The 20,257-nt window shown below is 34.9% G+C and overlaps 1 protein-coding gene across 1 annotated transcript in view; it reads left to right on the top strand.

The window, feature by feature from the left end:
- Positions 1-20,257, top strand: part of NDUFAF2 (NADH:ubiquinone oxidoreductase complex assembly factor 2) — a 200,727-nt gene that overhangs the window by 107,824 nt on the left and 72,646 nt on the right. The window contains exon 2 of the mRNA XM_025387917.1: positions 8,855-8,944. Within this exon, the coding sequence (XP_025243702.1) occupies positions 8,855-8,944 (90 nt within the window). The remainder of the gene's footprint in view (positions 1-8,854; positions 8,945-20,257) is intronic.

Here is a 20,257-nt window from a genome sequence, read left to right on the forward strand (position 1 = left end):
GTTCATGCCACTGCACTCCAGCTAGGAGTCTGGGTGATAGAACAAGACCCTGTCTCAAAAAAAAAACAAACAAAAAAGTCAAAACCATCAGAAATAATTAAAACTGCAATAAGTTGTTAAGGAATACAAAATACAAAACGATGTAGACTGTGGTATCAAAAATGTAAATTGGTAGGGAGGGTAAAAGTGCAGTGTTTTTGTATGCATCAGATGTTGAGTAATTATCAGCTTAAAATAGTAGATTTATAACTATAAAATATGTTATTTAAGCTTCATTTTGACCACAAAACAAAACACTCCAGCAGATACATGAATGATAAAGAGAAATGAATCAAAGCTCAGCTACAGAAAATTGTGAAATCATAAAGATAGGCAAAAAGAGGAAGAAAAGAGCAAAGGAACTGCAAAACAACCAGAAAACAAATAGCAAAATGACAGTAGTAAGTACTTATTTATCAGTAATGAACTTGAATGTAAATGGATTAAATTTTCCAATCAAAAGTGATAGAATGGTTAGATGGAGTTAAAAAGAAAAACAAGATCCAACTATATGTTGCCTACAAGAGACCTACAACAGCTTTAAGGACACACATAAGCTGAAAGTAAAAGAATGGAAGAAGAAATTCCATTTAATGGTAATCTAAAGAAGCCAAGCACGGCTATACTTATATAATAAAATAGACTTCAAGTGAAAAACTATTGCAAGAAACAAAGAAGGTCATTAGTTAATGATAAAAGGGTCAATTCATGAAGAGGACATAACCATTGTAAATCTATATATACCCAACATTGGAGCACCTAAATACATTAAGCAAATATTAATGAACATGAAGGGAGAAATAGATAGCAATACTATAATAGTAGCAGACTTTAGTACCCCACATTCAAAAATGGTAATCAGACAGAGAATTCATAAGGAAATACTGGACTTGAATTGCCCTTTTGACCAATTGAAACTAACAGACATATTCAGAACTTTGCATCCAACAACAACAGAATACACATTTTGCTGTAGCACACATGCATAGAACATTCTTCAGGACAGACTTTGTGTTAGGCCACAAAAGAAGATTGACCATATATCTAGTATTGTTTCAAACTCCTGTTATATGAAACTATAAATCAGTAGCAGGAGGAACCTTGGAAAATTAACAAATATGTGGAAATTTAAAAATTTGTTCCTGAATGACCAGTGGGTCAAAGAATAAATCAAAAGAGAAACTTCTTAAATGTCTTAAGACAAATGACAGTGGCAGCACAGCATACCAAAACATGGGATGCAGCAAATCCATTTCTAAGAGGGACATTATAGCAATTAATGCCTATGTTAAAAAGAAAGATTCCAAATAAATAGTCTAACATTACACCTCAAGGAACCAGAAAAAGAACAAACTAAACCCCAAATAAGCAGAAGGAAAGAAATAATAAAATTAAGAACAGAAATAAATCAAATAGGGAACAAAAGAAAAAACATAGAAAGAATCAATAAAACAAAGAGTTGGTTTTTTGAAAAACAAAATTTACAAACCCTTAACCAGTCTAAGAAAAAAAATTTAAACAAAATAAAAAATGAAAGTGATGAAATAATAACAGATGCCTCAGAAATAAAAAGGTCATACAGGACTATTATGTACAAGTATGTGCCATCAAATTGGATAACCTAGAGGAAATGGATGAATTCCTAGAAAAATACAACCTACCAAGATTTAGTCAGGAAGAAATAGAAAGCATGAATAGACCAATAACTAATAAACACATTAAAGAAGTAATAGAAAACCTCCCAACAAAGAAAAGCCAAACACCAAATGACTTTACAGCTGAATTCTACCACACAGTCAAAGAAGAATTAATACTGATACTTCTTAAACTCCTCTGAAAAATAGAGCTACAGAGAATACTTCTAAACATATTTTATGAGGTCAGCATTACCTTGATACCTAAGCCAGACAAAGACATCAAAAGAGCTACAGGCCAATCTTTCTGATGAAGATTGGTGCAAAAATCTTCAATAAAATACTAGCAAACCAAATCCAACAACACATCAAAAAGTGTATACACCAGGACCAAGCAGGGAGATTGCTGGCATGCAAGACTGGTTTAACATACAGAAATCAATGTGACACATCACATCAACAGAATGAAAGATAAAAACTACATGATCATCTGAATTACTGCAGAAAAAGCTTTCGACAAAGTCTGATATTTTTTCTTGATAAAAATTCTCAACAGTTTAGTTACAGAAGGGAAGTTTCTCAGTGTAATAAAAGCCATTTATTAAAAACACACAGTTAACATTATAATCCATGGGGAAAAACTGAAAATGTTTCCACTAAGATCTGGTGCAAGGCAAGGACACACACTCTTACCACTTCTGTTCAGCGTAGAAGTACTAGCAAGATCAATCAGATAAGAAAAATAAATAAAAGCCATCCAAATCAGAAAAGAGGCAGAATTATCTGTATTTGTAGAAAACATGATCCTATACATAAAAATATTTTAAAGATTTTAGCAAAAATAAAAAATCTGTTAGAATAAATGAATTCAGCAAAGTTACAGGATACAAAAATTAGCATACAAAAAATCAACATACAAAAATTAGCATTTTAATACACAACCTAACTGAAAAAGATATCAAAAAACCATCCCATTTATGACAGCATTAAATAACATAAGATACTAAGGAATAAATTTAAGCAAGGAGGTGAAAAATCTGTACACCAAAAACTATAAAACATTGATGAGAGAAATTAAAGGAGACACAGATAAATGGAAGGATATCCCATGCTCATGGATCAGAAGAATTAATATTGTTAGAATGTTCATAGTACCCAAACCAGTATACATACATAACATAATCTCTATCAAAATTCCAATGGCATTCTATACAGATATAGCAAAACAATCCTAAAATTTGTATAGAACCTTAAAAGACCTCAAAGAGCGAAAATAATTCTGAGGAAGGAAAACAAAATTGGAAGCAACTTTGATTTAAAATTAATAAACACTTACTTTCTGATCTAAAATTTTATTACAGAGCTATAATAATCAAAACAGTATAGTACTGGCATAAAAATAGGCACGCAGATCAGTGGAACAGAATAGAGAGCCTAGAAATCAATCTAAACATGTATGGTCAACTAATTTTTGATCAAAAAATTTTGATGAAAAATCTGCAGATGATCAATTCACTTATATAACATGGCATAGTACTGTATATAACCTATCCACATACTTCTGTATACTTTAAATTATCTCTAAATTACTTATAACACCAAATGTAGTCTAAATGGTATGTAAATAGTTGTTATACCGTATTTTTTAATTTGTATTTTATTGTTGTATTGCTATTTTATCATTTTTTCCCCATATATTTTCAGTTGTGGTCGATTGAATCTGTGACTGCAGAACCCATGGATTCAAAGGGCTGATTGTATACAGAGATCAGCAACAAAACAGTGGTTACCTGGGACATGAAGGGGTGGTTGGGAGAAGTAGGGAGATGTATGTCAAAGGATACAGAGTAGCAGATATGTAAGGTGAACAAATCTAGAGATCTAATGTTCATGAGGACTGTTGGTAATAAAATTGTACTGTGTGTGGGATTCATGCTAAATGAGTAGATTTTAGTTGCTCTTGCCACACACAAAAAGGGATAACTGTGAGATGATGTATATTTTAATTTGCTTCACTCTAGCAACCTTTTTACTGTCCATTCATATCCCAGAACATCATGTTATATCCATTAAATATATACAATGAAATTTATTTTAAATACATAAAGTGCGAATTTTTAAGTGTTTATTAATTCGTTTTAAAATATCACTAATAAATCTATTACATGTTAACATAAAGAATGTATGGATCACTATACTTTACCTCTTTCTTTCTCCCTGATCTTGGAAGTTCTGCCTTAATTTGTACAACCTCCTTTGTATGGCATATCTGATACATATCTTTAATTGATATAAATTTTCATTTTTAGTATTTTTTAACTTGCTTTACTGCCTGTGCTTAACAAGGCAATCTTTTTTACTTTTATCTTCACATTTTAAACACAGTTGAACAGAAAAAAGTTATTAACACACTTTTACAAGAAATTTCTTTTTCCTCAGAATGTCAGAGTAAGTTCAGAAACTGAATATTGATTTTCCTTTTTAAGTTATGGAACAATGACATGAAAAGCTTCATATTTTCCATGTGGTAGGGAAAAGGATATAGATACAATTTTAATCTCATAAATACATGTGCACATGTATATGTGTTTGTGTATTTATAATCTATTAGTTATAATAGACTGAAGGGAACAGAAAAACATGTTAATAACGATATTTTGAGTCACACGCTTACAGGTCATTTTTATTTTTTTCTACTTTTTGGTATTTTTCAGATTTTCTTCAGCGAAGTTTTAATGAATCTATTACTAGGATTAAGTTAAGTGATTTAAGATACGTTTTCTGCATTCTGAAATGCCTTAATGAAAGGCAGTGGTTTTTCTTTTTTGGAAAGAAATGGTGATTTTTAATCTTTTAAGAAATGGCAGTAACTTTTGCTTTTAGCTTAGCCCTTATATTTTACCTACTGAAATGTAGTCAATTTGTAGATGTAACATTTGTAGTCATCTGAAAGTCTGGCAGCATATCTTAGTGGTTAAGTGTCTAGGATCTGGAGTTAAAAGACCCATGTTCAAATCCTGATTTCTGTTTGCTAGCAAGTAAATGTCTTAAGTTCTCTTAAACCTCAATTTCTTTATAAATGAAATATATAAATTGTTTAGTAAAATGAAGTAATAATACTACCTCATAGCATTGTAAAGCTTAAATGAAATTACTCATGCAGAGCTAAAACTTAGTTCAATGTCTGGCACATGGTAAACATGCCATAAATATTAGTGCTTTTTTTTTTCTTTTCCCTGACTCTTTCTGGAAATCTAGGACCTCTCCCTTCTTCCTTCAAACCCAACAAAACATTGTTGTGAATTACAGGATTTTTTGAACAAGGATAAACATAATCCAAGACTTCGATATTCAACAGCCATTCCCTGTCCATAGGAATTTCCTACTGGTTATATTGGTTTCTATGCCCTGTATCACCGTATGTGTGGCTGGGCCTGTCTCTACAAACCAATGTGGTCTGCAGTGTGGTTTCCCAAGTGTGGTCTATTAAGATGATTTTCGATGACACAGAGACACCCCTTTTAATTTTTTTAAATCTATTTTTATGGGTGAGCAAAAAACACAACTAGCACATTAAGTCAGTGATTACATGAATAGTTTTTAGAGTAAGGTAAAAATGAGTATTGAAGAAAAATGCAAATTATTGTAAAGAAAAATATTAGGATATAGTACTCTAAAGTATGCAAAAATTGCAAAGATGGTACTTGAAAGGCTGAAGTTTAGGATTCTGCTCTAGAGGCTCCTTCCCATGTCTGTGTCCAGGATGCTCATACGTTATCCCAGAAGCTCAGTAGAACAGGTGAAATCTGTCTTTTACCTAAATCCCTGTCATCTACAATATGCCTCGGGATCTCACCTTTTATTTTTTTTAATCTTCCTTCCTTCCTTTCTTTTTTTAAAAACTAAATGACCTCCATATATTTCTAAACAAAGAAATAGGAAATCTGCCATCCTCCTAGGGCAATTAGCTCAACAGCAACCAGCTTTAAAGTTTTTAAAGTTTAGAAAAATATACTGTTATATCTACAGTCTTTAAATCCATAGATTGTTGACCATTACTACCTTCCTGAATTCAAATCTGTTTCAATTAAATATAATATTGTTTAGTATTAAATAAAACAACTATGTACTCTTTTGCTTAATAATACTCATTGAGTCCACCAATGTCAATTATTTTTGTTGTATTAGTACTTATTGAACCTATACATATATTGTATTAAATGTTTTTGTTACCAAGTTAATTTTTAAATGTAAATTAGATCCTAAAATTTTGACACTTGAGCAGGTACTTAAATTTGCTCTATTCACTAGGATGGAAATTTTTTTGCTATGATAAATAGAGTTGTCTTTACAAATATTGCATGAAAGCATATTAGTATAAGTAAGTGTACAGTTTGTACATAATTCCTTACTCAGTGGGAGGCATAAATTCCATTCCCAATTCATAAAAATTGAACAAGTAATATTTATTCCAAAAAAAGGGAGTAGTTTTACAGTAATTTATTGAGGAAATAAACATATCTGATTACAAAGAATTTATTTAATAAGCTAATAGCTTTATTTTATATTACTAAAGATGTATACTTTTTTAAAAAAATCTTTATTTCACCTATTTCTAAACAAAGGTTTATTCAGTGATTGTCCTGAAATTAAACTAGCTAATTAATTACTCTTCCTGTGTTTCCATACACACATGCATACACACAAACAAATCGGTATAACTTTTGAGTTTTTAAATCCTTGGGAGACCTTACATGAAGTTGATAGACCTAAGAGTAGGAATAGAAAGTTAATTTTTTTGTTGCAGATATGCCTGTAATATATATGCATTTAGTACTGCTACTGAGAACTATAGACCTGTCTATCCTCTCCCCATGTGCTAAACTTTATTGATTACATTTAAAAACTTATAGAACACACATGTACTTTGAGGATCCCACGTATTTGCATTTTTATTTTAGACAATAGTTTTCCTCTCTATAACTGTTACTCCAAAAAGTCATTCTTACATTTCAGTAATTAGATAAGGACTATTTGAAGACATAGGTATTTGACTAACACATTTTGAAAATTGTCATATAAGCATACTTTAATGATGCTAAATTATAAATACTAAATTTATAGTAATTTGTTATGATGTATTTATATGTGAATGTAAATAGCGTTTTAGTAAAAATATATGTACATATATTGAGCCTCTACTATGAGAGAAATGCAGTTGTCATTGTTGTATGCTCTTTGTACCCTAATCCTTGTTCCTACAACTTTTACTATCAGTCCTTTGTCCTACTGTAAATTTACTGGATAAGATAAGCAAAAGGTAACTCCTCTTTGTAGAACTTGGGGAACCTCTGCATTAGGATGAAATCAGCCTAATTAAATGACCTCATAATGAAATGCAGAACATCCTGACCACATACTTAAGGTTTATTAGCCGTTAATGGGTTGTCTATGAACTCTCAGCCTTTCACTTAATATTACTAAGATGGAAGAAATAAAACCAGCCATTGAGTCTTCTCAGGCTTTCCTTTTATGTCTTTCTTTCTCCTGTACAGTCACTCCCAGGAGTTTCCTGTCCACACTTAAAGGAATTTATAGTTAATAGAATCTCAGGTAGTGTAGGAGAGAGATTTGTAGGCATCAAGTTTGATTTATTTAATTATGTAAGTCAGTATATTTAGCATAGTGTAAGACTGGCTTAGGAGTGGTGAGAGAAAGGACTATTTTGTAAGGTCCAAATTTCTCTCCCTGGCTGGTCTGATCACTGTTAAGCCATGCTGCTCCCTTTATCATTCCTCACTGATGACTTCTCTGTCTCAGCTCACATTCCCCGGAGTAGGCAGGCACACTTGTTAAATAGTAGGAAGTAGAAAGCCTACCTGGTTTCCCCAGGCTCAAAGTTTCAATGAGAAAGAAACATGTTTTGAAGCAACCATTTTGACAAAGCTGTTTTGAAAGATATAATGAAGACTTTCTGAAAACAGAAGAAAATAACAAATAGTTTTATGCCTTCTGTATAAACTTAAAATATGCACTAATCAGCTTTTATTGAGAGATATAAGCAATAGGCATTCTCATTACATTCTTGAATTCTCACCAAGTTTTATTTTACTGTTCTCTCTGCTTTCATGTTTCTGCATTGCTGCTATTCCACTCCAGATATTTATCTCTCATCTGAAGAACCATAGACTTTGAAATTAAGATAAAAGATCAAAGGAAGACAAAAGAGCAGCAGTTGGTCTCTCAATGTGGCTCTAACAGTAACATATGAACTTAGAAGCTTGTAAGTGCTCACCTTCAGTCTACCATAGCCATAACCAAACCAATGACCAGTTTTGTTATTCTTCTTTTAAATTCCCTAAAGAGCCAGTGATTAACATGGGCCACAGAATTCAACCCATGGCTTGGTTTCCTTGGGTTTGCCAGTGTATTAGGGACAGGGTGGTTGCAGGGTCTTGTGGTTCGTTACATACTTGGTAACAGCCATGAATATCGATTTTCTTGGGTGATTGCAGCATCCATTGCTACCTGTAAGATATCCATGTAAGTCAGGAGGAGTTGAACTTGCTGTTGATTATTAAAATATTTTTTATTGGCCATTAGTGCTCTATAGGATTAATTTTTTTGGCTCTTTTTCTGTACATTAAATCTAGATTTATTTATTTATTTTTTTTTTGAGATGGAGTCTCACTCTGTAGCCCAAGCTGGAGTGCAGTGGCGCGATCTCGGTTCACTGAAGCCTCTGCCTCCCGGGCTCAAGCAATTCTCGTGCTTCAGCCTCCTGAGTAGAGTAGCTGGGACTACAGGTGTGTGCCACCATGCCTGGCTAATTTTTTATATTTTAGTAGAGATGGGGTTTCACCATGTTGCCGAGGTTGATCTCGAACTCCTGAGCTCCGGCGATCCCCCTGGCTTGGCCTCCCAAATTGCTGGGATTATAGGCGTGAGCCACTGCAGCTGGCCTACCATTAATTTTTGTACGCTGTGGTAAATAATTATAAATTTTTGCAGTAGTTTAGAATTTGCCTTTTGTAATATACCTAATTCAAAATGAAATCTATTCTCTTTTTCCTGTTAATTCTTCAACCATATAAGGGGTTATGCAATATTAAAAGATTAATTGTAGTAACTACTGTATCATAGGTTCGTTTAAAAATGTATTAATGACTTTTGTCTTGTAGGACAAACTATTCGAGAGAAGAGAATTGTAGAAGGAGCAAATAAAAAAGAAGTAGACTATGAAATAGGGGATATTCCAACAGAATGGGAAGGTAAGTTTCTGCTTTTAGTGGAATCTCCTGGGAGGTAAATTGTATAACAATATACAAACTCAATAAGAGCATATATAATTATATACTGTTTCTCTTTGCAAAAATGTTTTAGTCTCTGAATGTTTGAACCTGTTTTTTTAACATTGCATTTCTTTGGAAGTTGTAAAGGTGCCGAATTTTAGTAAGCAGATGCATGTACAGCAAAAAGAACTATTAAGCATTAGTAGAGCTGGGACTAAGGTGAGGCAAGCCAAAATCCTAAGATGCAAAATTTAAGCAGGCACTCACTTTCATGTAGTGACCCAGCACTTGCACAGTCTTAGGATTTGAATCCTGTTTCTGGCACTCACTACACACATGAACTTGCAAAGTAATTTAAACTTTTAGTTTTTTCTTTTATAAATTATGCATGATACTTGCTGCAGATACCATTTGGAGTATTTTTTCAACTCACAATAACTCTATGTTAACTGACCTCCTGTTAAGACAAGGATGGATGCTTGATTTCTTTCCTAAGACTTTGAAATTAAAATAAAAGATCAAAAGGAGACAAACAGCAGCAGTTGGTCTCTCGGTGTGGGTCTAACAGTAACATATGAACTTAGTACCTTGTAAGTGGTCACCTTCAGTCTACCATCAAAGTTTTATTGCATAAAAAAGCTAATTGATTTTAGAAAAGGTGATATTGCAGAAAAAGCTGATTTACTGAGAATAAAATGGAAACTAGTTCACAATGAGAAGTACATAGAATATTTCCTAGTTTTCCAACAGCTTTCTGGTTCCCAGTTCAGTTTCTCTCTGAGTGAAGTTCAGCTGCAAGACTGAGTTCAAAATGGCACCTGATAACCATGTTATGTATTTCCGTTTTTTTGCTTACCAGTTCCTAGCATAGTGCCTGGCACATCGTAAGGTACCTAGTAGGTACTTAATCAGTATGTATTGAATACATGAAATCTAGCTTGAGTTAGCTTTTGGTATGTGCAACTAAAAGAGCCTTAACTGAAACCTCAATACCTTTATTGTATATATCGCTTAACACATATCAAGTATTTACCTGTATGCCTGATATTATGCCATTACTTTACCATCACTGTGTTTAATTATCACAAAATCCCATAAGGTAGACACTGTAATTAACCCAGTGTATTAGGTCATTTTCACACTGCTATAAAGAAATACCCGAGGCCGGGAGTGGTGGCTCACGCCTGTAATCCCAGCATTTTGGGAGGCTGAAGCGGGAAGATCATCTGAGGTCAGGAGTTCGAGACCAGCCTGGCTAACATGGTGAAACCCCGTTTCTACTGAAAATACAAAAAATTAGGCCAGGTGTGGTGGCTCACATCTGTAATCTCAGCACTTTGAGAGGACAAGGCAGGCGGATCATGAGGTCAAGAGATCAAGACCATCCTGGCCAACATGGTAAAACCCTGTCTCTACTAAAAATACAAAAATTAGCTGGGCATGGTGGCACGTGCCTGTAGTCCCAGCTACTCGGGAGGCTGAGGCAGGAGAATCACTTGAACCTGGGAAGCAGAGGTTGCAATGAGCTGATATCACGCCACTGCACTCCAGCCTGGTGACAGAGCGAGACTCCATCTCAGAAAAAAAACAAAAAATTCAAAAAATTAGCCAGGTGTGGTGACACAGGCCTGTAATCGCAGCTACTCAGGAGGATGAGGCAGGAGAATTGTCTGAACCTGAGAGGTGGAGGTTGCAGTGAACTGAGATTGCGCCATTGCACTCTGGCTTGGGCAGCAAGAGCAAAACTCCGTCTCAAAAAAAAAAAAAAAGAAATACCTGAAACTGGGTAATTTAAAAAGGAAAAAGGCTTAATTGGCTCACAGTTCTGCATGCCTGGGGAGGCCTCAGGAAACTTACAATCATGGCAGAAGGCAAAGGGGAGGCAAGCACCTTCTTTGCGTGGCAGCGGGAGAGACAATAATGAAGGAGGAACTTCCAAATACTTACAAAGCCATCAGATCTCATGAGAACTCACTCACTTCACAAGAACAGCATGGGGGAACCACCCCCATGATCTAATCACGTCCCTCCTTCGACACGTGGGGATTACAATTAGAAATGAGATTTGAGTAGGGACACAGAGCCAAACCATATCACCCATTTAATAGATGGAGTACGTAAGGCCTAAAAAGATTAGTTAATTTGCCTGGGTTATATAGCTTCATACACGGGTAAACAGTAGGCTCATTGCTTCTTGGTTGGCATAGCATGATATCTTACATGTTAGCTATAGGCATTATGTTACTTTTATGCCAGCATGTGAATGTAAACATCATTTCAGTAAAAATATTTTTCCATTTCTGCTTACTAGCTATGAAGATACTAGAACTATGATTTTAAAAAACCACAAAAATAAGTAGATACCAAAGGTTTTTTGAAGAAATACAGAATATAAATTGGCAACTTCTAGGAGGGGTAATTGAGCTTTCTTATTTTAGCAGACTCTCCAGTGTTATAAACTACATTTACAATTCTTGGATAATGCGTGCACCTTCTTAGAGTTAGTTTGTTTTTATCATTTTTTCCAATAATAGTATAGAATTAAGATGTTTATAGAAATAAGTTATAAATAAATGAGTAGGTAATGATTCATTTTTCAGCCTTTGAGACTTTCAGAGAGTTTGAATGAAGTTCTAATCTGTTTATGGCTGTCCTGATCTAGTAATTCGGCATAACTCTCCCACGGGACATATGTTTAAAACAAATGTATCAATCAAACACTAAACAAAAATTATTTTTATGGTGGTACACATCAATTAAATGTGAAAAATAATAGCTCAACACCATGAAAAAGTAAATTAAGTATTTTCGGGTTCAGATGAATATTATATTTATGAATTATTAGAAACAGAATACTGGGACCTGCATGTTGCATATTCTCCCACAGTGTAGATTAAACAATGTGCCCTTTTTCTTCATTTATTTAGTAGGTATCTATTAAGGACCTCTACATTCATAGAGCTTATGTTCTAAGGTGGGAGAAAGACAATACACCGGATAAATAACTGTACTATATTGTATGTTAATGGCCCCAGATAATAAAGCAGGGAAAGGGCATAGGGAGTGTTGGGGAAGGTTTTGCAATTTTTTGGTTTGTTTGTTTGTTTGTTTTGTTTTTTGAGACGGAGCCTCGCTCTGTCGCCCAGGCTGGAGTGCAGTGGCGTGATCTCAGCTCACTGCAAGTACCGCCTCCCGGGTTCACGCCATTCTCCTGCCTCAGCCTCCCGAGTAGCTGGGACTACAGGTGCCCACCACCACCCCTGACTAATTGTGTTTTTGTATTTTTTAGTAGAGACGGGGTTTCACTGTGTTAGCCAGGATGGTCTCCATCTCCTGACTTCATGATCTGCCCGCCTCGGCCTCCCAAAGGGCTGGGATTACAGGCGTGAGCCACGGCGCCCGGCCATTTTGCAGTTTTAAATAGTGTTCAGAAAAGACTTTACTGCGATGACTTCCGAATAAAAACAGAAGGAGCTAGTCATGCAGCTAACTAGCTGAGGAGCAATACTGGAGAGCAAGTATAAAAGCCCTGAGGCAGGAACATGCTCAGATGTTTAAAGAACAGCAAGGAAGCCAGTGTGATTGGGATAGAAGGAGAGAGAAATTAATAGATAAGGTTAGACAGTTAACAGGATTGTCTATCTGTGGGGCCTTGTAGGCCGTTTTAAAGACTCTGGCTTTTACTCTTAGTGAGACTGGAAGCCATTGTAGGGTTTTGAAAAGAGTAGTCATATGTTCTGCGGTATATTTAACAGGATCACTATGGCAGCTGCATTGCAAATAGACTTAGGGGAACATAGGCAAAATATGGAGTCAGAAAGTTCTTGTCATAATTTAGGCAAGAGTTTAATTGTGACTTGGGCCAGAGTAACAGTGGGAGTGGAAAGAAGAAGTTGCATTCCGGATCTATGGTAAAAGTAGGACCAACAGGATTTGATGACATACTGGATACGGAACATGAGAGGAAAGCATACAGTAATTACTCTTAAGCTGTTTTGTCCTCACCTGGAAAAAGGAGTTGCTGTTAACTGACGTGTGCAGGACTGTGAAAGGAGCAAGTTAGGGGTGGAAAAATGAAATCAATTTTGGACATGCTAAGTTTGAGATGCCTATTAGACATCCAAGTAGAGATGTTAAATTGTATATGAGCCACGAATTTAGTGGACATATCTGTACTAGAGATATAATTTGGGAGTTGTCAGCAAATAAATGGTATATAAAGCAATGAGACTGAAGAGATCACACACAGAATGAGTGTAAATACAAAATGGGAAATTCAAACAGTGACCCTTAGGCTGCTCCAAAGTTTAGAGACAATGGAGACCAAAAAGGAGCTGCCAGTAAAGTAGGGAAAAAAAAGAAACGTGTCATGTACTAGAAGCCAAATAGCAAGGAGGAAGAAGTAATCAAAATGTCAAATGAGGACTGAAAATTAACTCTGCTTTAAGAACAGGGACGTCTGACAAAAATAGTTCTGTAGAGTGGTAGGAGCAAATGCATGATAAGAAAAAAAGTATAGCAAGGGAGGATTTGGAGAGACTGAGAATAGGCAGTGTTTATGAGGAGTTTATCTGTAAAGAAAAGGAGAATGATGAAGCAGTAGTTGGAGAGGAAAATGGAGTCAATAAATATTTTCTTTTGTTTTAAAGACAGAAGAGAATTTTGTAATAGTGATGGGAAACATCCAGTCAGAAAGAAAAATTACAGGAAAGAGGAAGTCCTTGAGAAGACAAGATGAGGCAGGATCTAGTAAACAGGTGGAAGAATTGGCCTTTGAACAAAAGGAAAAGTCATCAATAGTAATAGCAGAAAAAGAGTCTGGGCATATATGCAGGTAGATGGGTAGATGTGTAGTGAGAAATTGTGTAAATTCTCTTCTAATTCTTCCTAATGAAGAAGAGTGATTTAAGTAACTTCCTAAGTATCAATAGCAACTAGAACTCAGATTTGAACCCAAATTATCTGCTTCCAAATTTTTACTCAATATTATATTATACTGCCTACATCATTTATAATTTGGCTAACTCCTATTTATTACTCAAGTTTTGGAGTGGACATTGATTCCCTTTGTAAGCTTTTTCTGACCTGGCCCCTTACCCCCAGTGATAGGTGAGATGTTCCTTTTTTTTTGTTTTCATCTTACTTTGGACCTCTTTCAATCATGACACTTAACACACTATGGGGGGTTCCTTGTTTACTTATCTGCATCCTCCATCCTAACTAGAAGATTTTTTAGAAAAGAATCCTTACCTTATTCATTTTTGTATTCTCAGGGCCTAGCTCAATAGTTTATATTAAGTAAATATAAGCTCAATCAACATTTGTTGAATGAATGCATTTCAAATTGAAAGTATGTTATGTAAGTATGTTTAAGGAAAAGGCATTTTGGGGAGTCTGCTGACTTGCTGAAAATAGTCTGTTTTAAGAAGAAAGACGTGGAACAGCAGACCAGATCAATTTTTTTCAAATATATAGAAGATTCGATCAGGTACAGTGGCTCACGCCTATAATTTGGGAGGTTGAGGCAGGCAGGTAACTTGAGTCCAGGAGTTCTAGACCAGCCTATATGACGTGTGAAACCCCGTCTCTACCAAAAATACAAAAAATTAGCCAGGTGTGGTGGCACATACTTGTAGTCCCAGCTACTCGGGAGGCTGAGGTGGAAGGATTGCTTAAGCCTGGGAGACAGAGATTGTAGTGAGCTGAGATCGTGCCATTGCACTCCAGCCTGGGTGACAGAGTGAGACCCCGTCTCACAAGAAAAAAGAAAACATAGAAGATTCTTGGGCAAAGATTCAGCTGTGGGAGATAGTATAGTACTAACTACTGGGCAATGTTACAAAGTTTCAGTGAACCTTGTAAGTTTAATTCATGGCATTATTTGTAGTTCTTATGTAGAGGCTCTCATATTTGTCTCTCTATAATTCAGATTGTTGTATTTATCTTTCATTTTTGTTATTTTTCTTGTTTTTGGTAAGTTTAAGCTTGTTTCCTGTTAACGGTAATAAACATTTTTTATGAGAACCCTAAAATACATGCAAAGCAGAATATAGTTGGAAGAGGCAGAAAGGCCCTGATCCAGTTAAGCTTTACTTATCACATGTACTCATTAAAACAGAAGATTAAAAGCTCAGAAGAGAGTTAGGTAAAAATTACTTTTTAGGTATATTAGACCATACCTGTCTATCATTAACAGTGTTCATAATTAATATCTCAGTTTAAAATGTCATACCCACTTTTATTGCTTTTAAGATTAATAATTGTTCATAATTATTCAACATGTCTTTCTCAGGCCACAGAAGTTCATCAAGAATTTTCAAAGTAAGCTTCATAAAATAATAGATCGAGATGGTGCTATCCCTGTTCTAGCATCAAGACCTACATTACATCCATGTTCTGCAATGGTCATTTACTACCTTGGTCGTTTTGGCAAAGGGATTTACCTCCCTGTTTTTCATCTGTAAAACTAAAATGCTGAGTTCAAACCCTTTAAGCCTCCATCTATCTCTAATGCTGTATGATTCATGACTCAAGAAGTATCTGAAATCGACTCACATTGCAACGCAGAATCTCTGGACTTCCAGAGCAATTTGGTTGAATCTCCAGTACACTTGAATAGAAAAGATTAGAGAGGATATTCTTGCATTGTTTCTGACCTTAGCATTCAGTCTTTCACCATTAAATATGTTGTTTGTAGATTTTTCTCATAGATGCCTTTATAAAGTTGCAGAACTTCCTTTCCTTAGTGGGGCCCTCTGCCAATCTTGTAGGGTTTGTTCTCTATGTAGCTGTCACCCAACTGGTACTCTGAACTGTGAACTTATGTGACCTTGGTCTCCCTAGACTCCCAGCTCCATCTTCTTAATGTGTATAGCCTGCTGGGTTTTGACAGGATTCCCTCCCTGGGGCACAACCGAAACTCAAAGCGGTAAGCTGGGGCAATTGTGAGGGCAGCCTTCGTTTATTTAACATTCTCTGAGACCACCGTGTTACATTATTCAATGTCCATTATTTTGAAGATTGTTATTTTATGTAATTTGTCCTTGTTGCTCCATCTTGACTCAAAGCAAAAGGCAACTTTTTTTAAAAGATAACTTAATACATTTGAGATTTGCTTGTGTACTTGCATGAATCAGTAAGTTTATTCCTTTTTATTGCTGACTAGAATTCTGTCATATTGATATATCTTTTTGCATTAACTAGTTGAAAGACATTTGAGTCCTTTCTACTTTATAGCAATTATGAGTGAAGTTGCTATATTAATTCATATATACATTCATGTACAAATCTGTGAACAGAAATTTTCTTTCAAATAAATCCTTGGGCAGGATTGATAGGTTTTATTTTAAGTGTAGGTTTGATTTTATGAAAAACTGCCAAGATATTTTTCAATGTGGCTGTACCATTTTGGATTTAAGTGTAAATTTGATTTTATAAAAAATTGTCAAGATATTTTGCAATGTGGCTGTACCATTTTGCATTCTCATTAGTAGTGTATGAGAGTTCAAGTTGTTCATCATCTTCTCCAGTCATTGCTGTTGTCAGTTTCATTACATTTAAGCCATTCTAACTGGTTTTGATATCGCATTGTGGTTTTAATTTTTATTTTTCTAATGACTAATGACCTAGAGCATCTTTTCATGAACTTATTTGCCATCTGTATATCTTCTTTGGTGTACTGTTATTTATATCTTTTTGCCCAGAATTTTTTTAATTAAAAAAATTACTTAGTTTTGAGAATTTCCTATGTATCACAGATACAAGTCCTTTATCAGAAATGTGATTAGCAAATATTTTTTCACAGTCTGTGCCTTGTCTTTTCACTCTCTTGACAGTGCCTTTCAAAGAGTACACATTCTTAATTATAATGAATTCCAGTTTATCAATGTTTTTGCTTTTATATATCATGGTTTCAATGCTGTATGAAAGAAATCTTTGCCTAACCTGAGGTCAAGAATATTTTCTCCTGTGATTTCTTCTAGAAGTTTGGGGTTCTACAGTTTTGAGTTTTACATTAAAGTCTATGATACATTTTGAATTAATTTTTGTGTAGGTATCAATTTCATGTTTTATATGGCAATCTAATTTTCCACCACCGTTTTTTTAAATGAACACTACTTTTTCCATTGAATTGCCTGAGCAACTTTGTCAGACATCAATTGACTACAGATGTGTCTATTTCTGCATTTTTCTATCCATGGAGTTACTTATTTATCCTTTTGCTAGTGCTGATTATCTTGATTACTGAGGCTTTGTAACAAGTCTTGAAATAAATCATTTTGAGTCTGCCAACTTCTTTCCCAAAATTTTTGTCATGGTTAGTTAGGGCCTGTATAATGTTTTTACACTTTGTGTGCAGTTTATTGTACATCAATTATACCTCAATAAAGCTGTAAAAGAATAATGTAGCCATCTTGGAAAAATAAATTACTGAATGAAGATAGTAATAATGATACAGGCAGGGGATATAATAAAATAGTGTCAGAACTGACCCTTTTCCCAGTCTCAGGATTTGACTTAATCCAGAAGACTGTTTGAAACATGGATTTGCCCCAATCTCTTTAAATGAAGAACCTCTTTAAATGAAGAACCTCACCATAGATTAGTCTTGAGATACTAAGTTATATAATATGAAGTTATCCCAAGTAACAGATCAAATGTAAAGATCAAATGCCCAGACAAACCTCTATAATTTTTCCAGAGATATTTAAAGTTGTATCATATTCAATCCAGGACTTTCCAAAGTTTCTTTAAATTTAATGATAAATGTTTTGAAATCTTTTCTGAGGTTTCTTAATAGCAAAAGCAAAAACTTACATACCATTAGGAATCGTTTGTTCTTCCTGTTGTGATAAAAATGCCTGTAGTAAAAACTTTAACAGAAATAAACAACAATCTAGCAAGGAACTAAAATATATTTCTTCATCAGCATACGTTATTGGAAAGCCAACAGAAAGCATGGCTGAAGGAACAAAGTGTGAAGGGCACTGCACTGCCAAATGGATGTTAAAAATGTTTTTAGCATGTCTTCACTTATGACAGAAAGACCATACTTCTTAATTTTTGTTAGTCCCCAAAGCAAAGATAAACTGGAGAAGATATAGCCTCAACAGTAAATGACCCACTTAATAAAAACAATGATTCACAGGCGAAAAAAAATGTGCATGAGTATAAGTATTGATGGAGCTGCTGCTTTAGGCTGCAAGGACCTAGAATGAAGTTACTGAGATCATGCAAATAGAATTCATCATTCTTGGGGAAGAAATAGAAGCCAAGAATGAACGTGTATACTTTATTTTTTAGAGATGGGGATCTTGCTATGTGGCCCACGCTGGTCTCAAACTCCTGGCCTCAAGCAAGCCTCAGCCTCTTAAGTAGTTGGGACTACAGACACACACCACCATGCCTACAAGTACACTTTACTTTTCTTTCTTTCTTTTTTAAATTTTAGATTCAGGAGTTACATGTGCATGTTTCTTACATGGATATATCGCATGATTCTGAGGTTTGGGCTTCAACTGAACCTGTCACCCAAATAGTGAGCATGGTACCCTCCCTAGTTTCTGTTGTTCCCATTTTTATGTTCATGTATACTCAGTATTTAGCTCTCACTTATTAGGGAGAACATGAAGTATTTGGTTTTCTGTTTCTACATTAATTCACTTTGGATTATGTTCTCCAGATGCATCCATGTTGCTGCAAAGGACATTACTTCATCCTTTCTTATGACTGCATACTAGTCCATGGTGTATATGTACCACAGTTTCTTTATCCAATCTACAATTGATGGGTATCTAAGTTGATTCCACGTAGTTGCTATTGTGAATAGTGCTGCAATAACCATGCAAATGCATGTGTGTTTGTGGTAGAACAATTTCGTTTTCTTTGGGTATATACTCAGTAATGGAATTGGTAGGTCAAGTGATAGTTCTATTTTTATAAGTAGTTCTTTGAGAATCGCCAAACTGCTATCCACATAGACTGAACTAATTTATAGTCCCACCAACAGTGTATAAGTGTTCCCATTTCTTTGCAACTTCACCAACATCTGTTATTTTTTGACTTTTAATAATAGCCATTCTGACTGGTGTGAGATAGTATCTGATTGTGGTTTTGATTTGCATTTCTCAGATGATTAGTGATCTTGAGTATTTTTTTATGTTTGTTGGCCACGTGTATATCTTTTGAGAAGTGTCTGTTCATGCCCTTTGCCTACTTTTTAATGGTGGTGTTTTTTTCTTTTTGATTTATTAAAGTTTCTTATAGATTCTGGATATTATACTTTGATGTCTTACATTTAAGTCTTTAAACCATCTTGAGTTAATTTTTGTATATGGTGAAAGGTAGGGGTCAACTTTCATTTGTCTATGTATGGCTAGCCGGTTATCCCAGCACCATTTATTGAATAGGTTTTTCATTCCCCATTGTTTATTTTTGTTGCTTACTGCAACCTCTGCCTCCTGGGTTCAAGCAATTCTCCTCCCTCAGCTTCATGAGTAGCTGGGATTACAAGCACACACCATTACGCCCAGCTAATTTTCTATTTTTAGTGGAGATGGGATTTCACCATGTTAGCCAGGCTGGTCTCGAACTCCTGACCTCAAGTGATCTGCCCACCTCAGCCTCCCAAAGTGCCGGGATTACAGGTGTGAGCTACCCCTCTGGTCTGTAGTTTCAACTATAGATCTTGCACATGTTTTATTAAATTAATACCTAAGTGTTTCTTGATATTTTTTTTTGGTGCTGTTGCTAGTTTTTTTAAAATATCAATTTCAAATTATTCATTGATAATACATAGTAATACAATTGATTTTATATATCAACTGTGTACTTTAAGTGACATTGTTAAACTCACTTATCAATTGTATCATCTTTACTGTAAACTTCTTGTGGTTGTCTGCATAAACAATCTTTTCTTTCTGTTTCTTCTATTCTCATGTGTAAGCCTTTGTTTTCTCTTGCCTTACTGCACTGGCAAGGAACCTCCACAATAATGATGAGTAGAACTGGTAAAAGTGAACAACTTTGCCTTGTTCTTGATCTCAGGGGGAAAGCATTCAGTTTTTCACTATTAGGTGTGATATTAGCTGTAAGGTTTTTTAGATGCCTGCTGTCAGATTAAAAAGCTCTCTTCTATTCCTAGGTTGCTGGTAGTTTTTATCATGAATGCTGTTGGATTTTGTCAAATGTCTTTTCTTCATTTATTGAGATTATTTTTATGATTATTTTCTTTCATTCTGTTAATATGATTTATTACATTGATTGATTTTATTTTTAAATTATCCTGTCTTT

This window comes from Theropithecus gelada, chromosome 6 (assembly GCF_003255815.1).
Source record: "Theropithecus gelada isolate Dixy chromosome 6, Tgel_1.0, whole genome shotgun sequence".
In the NCBI taxonomy this organism is placed as follows: domain Eukaryota; kingdom Metazoa; phylum Chordata; class Mammalia; order Primates; family Cercopithecidae; genus Theropithecus; species Theropithecus gelada.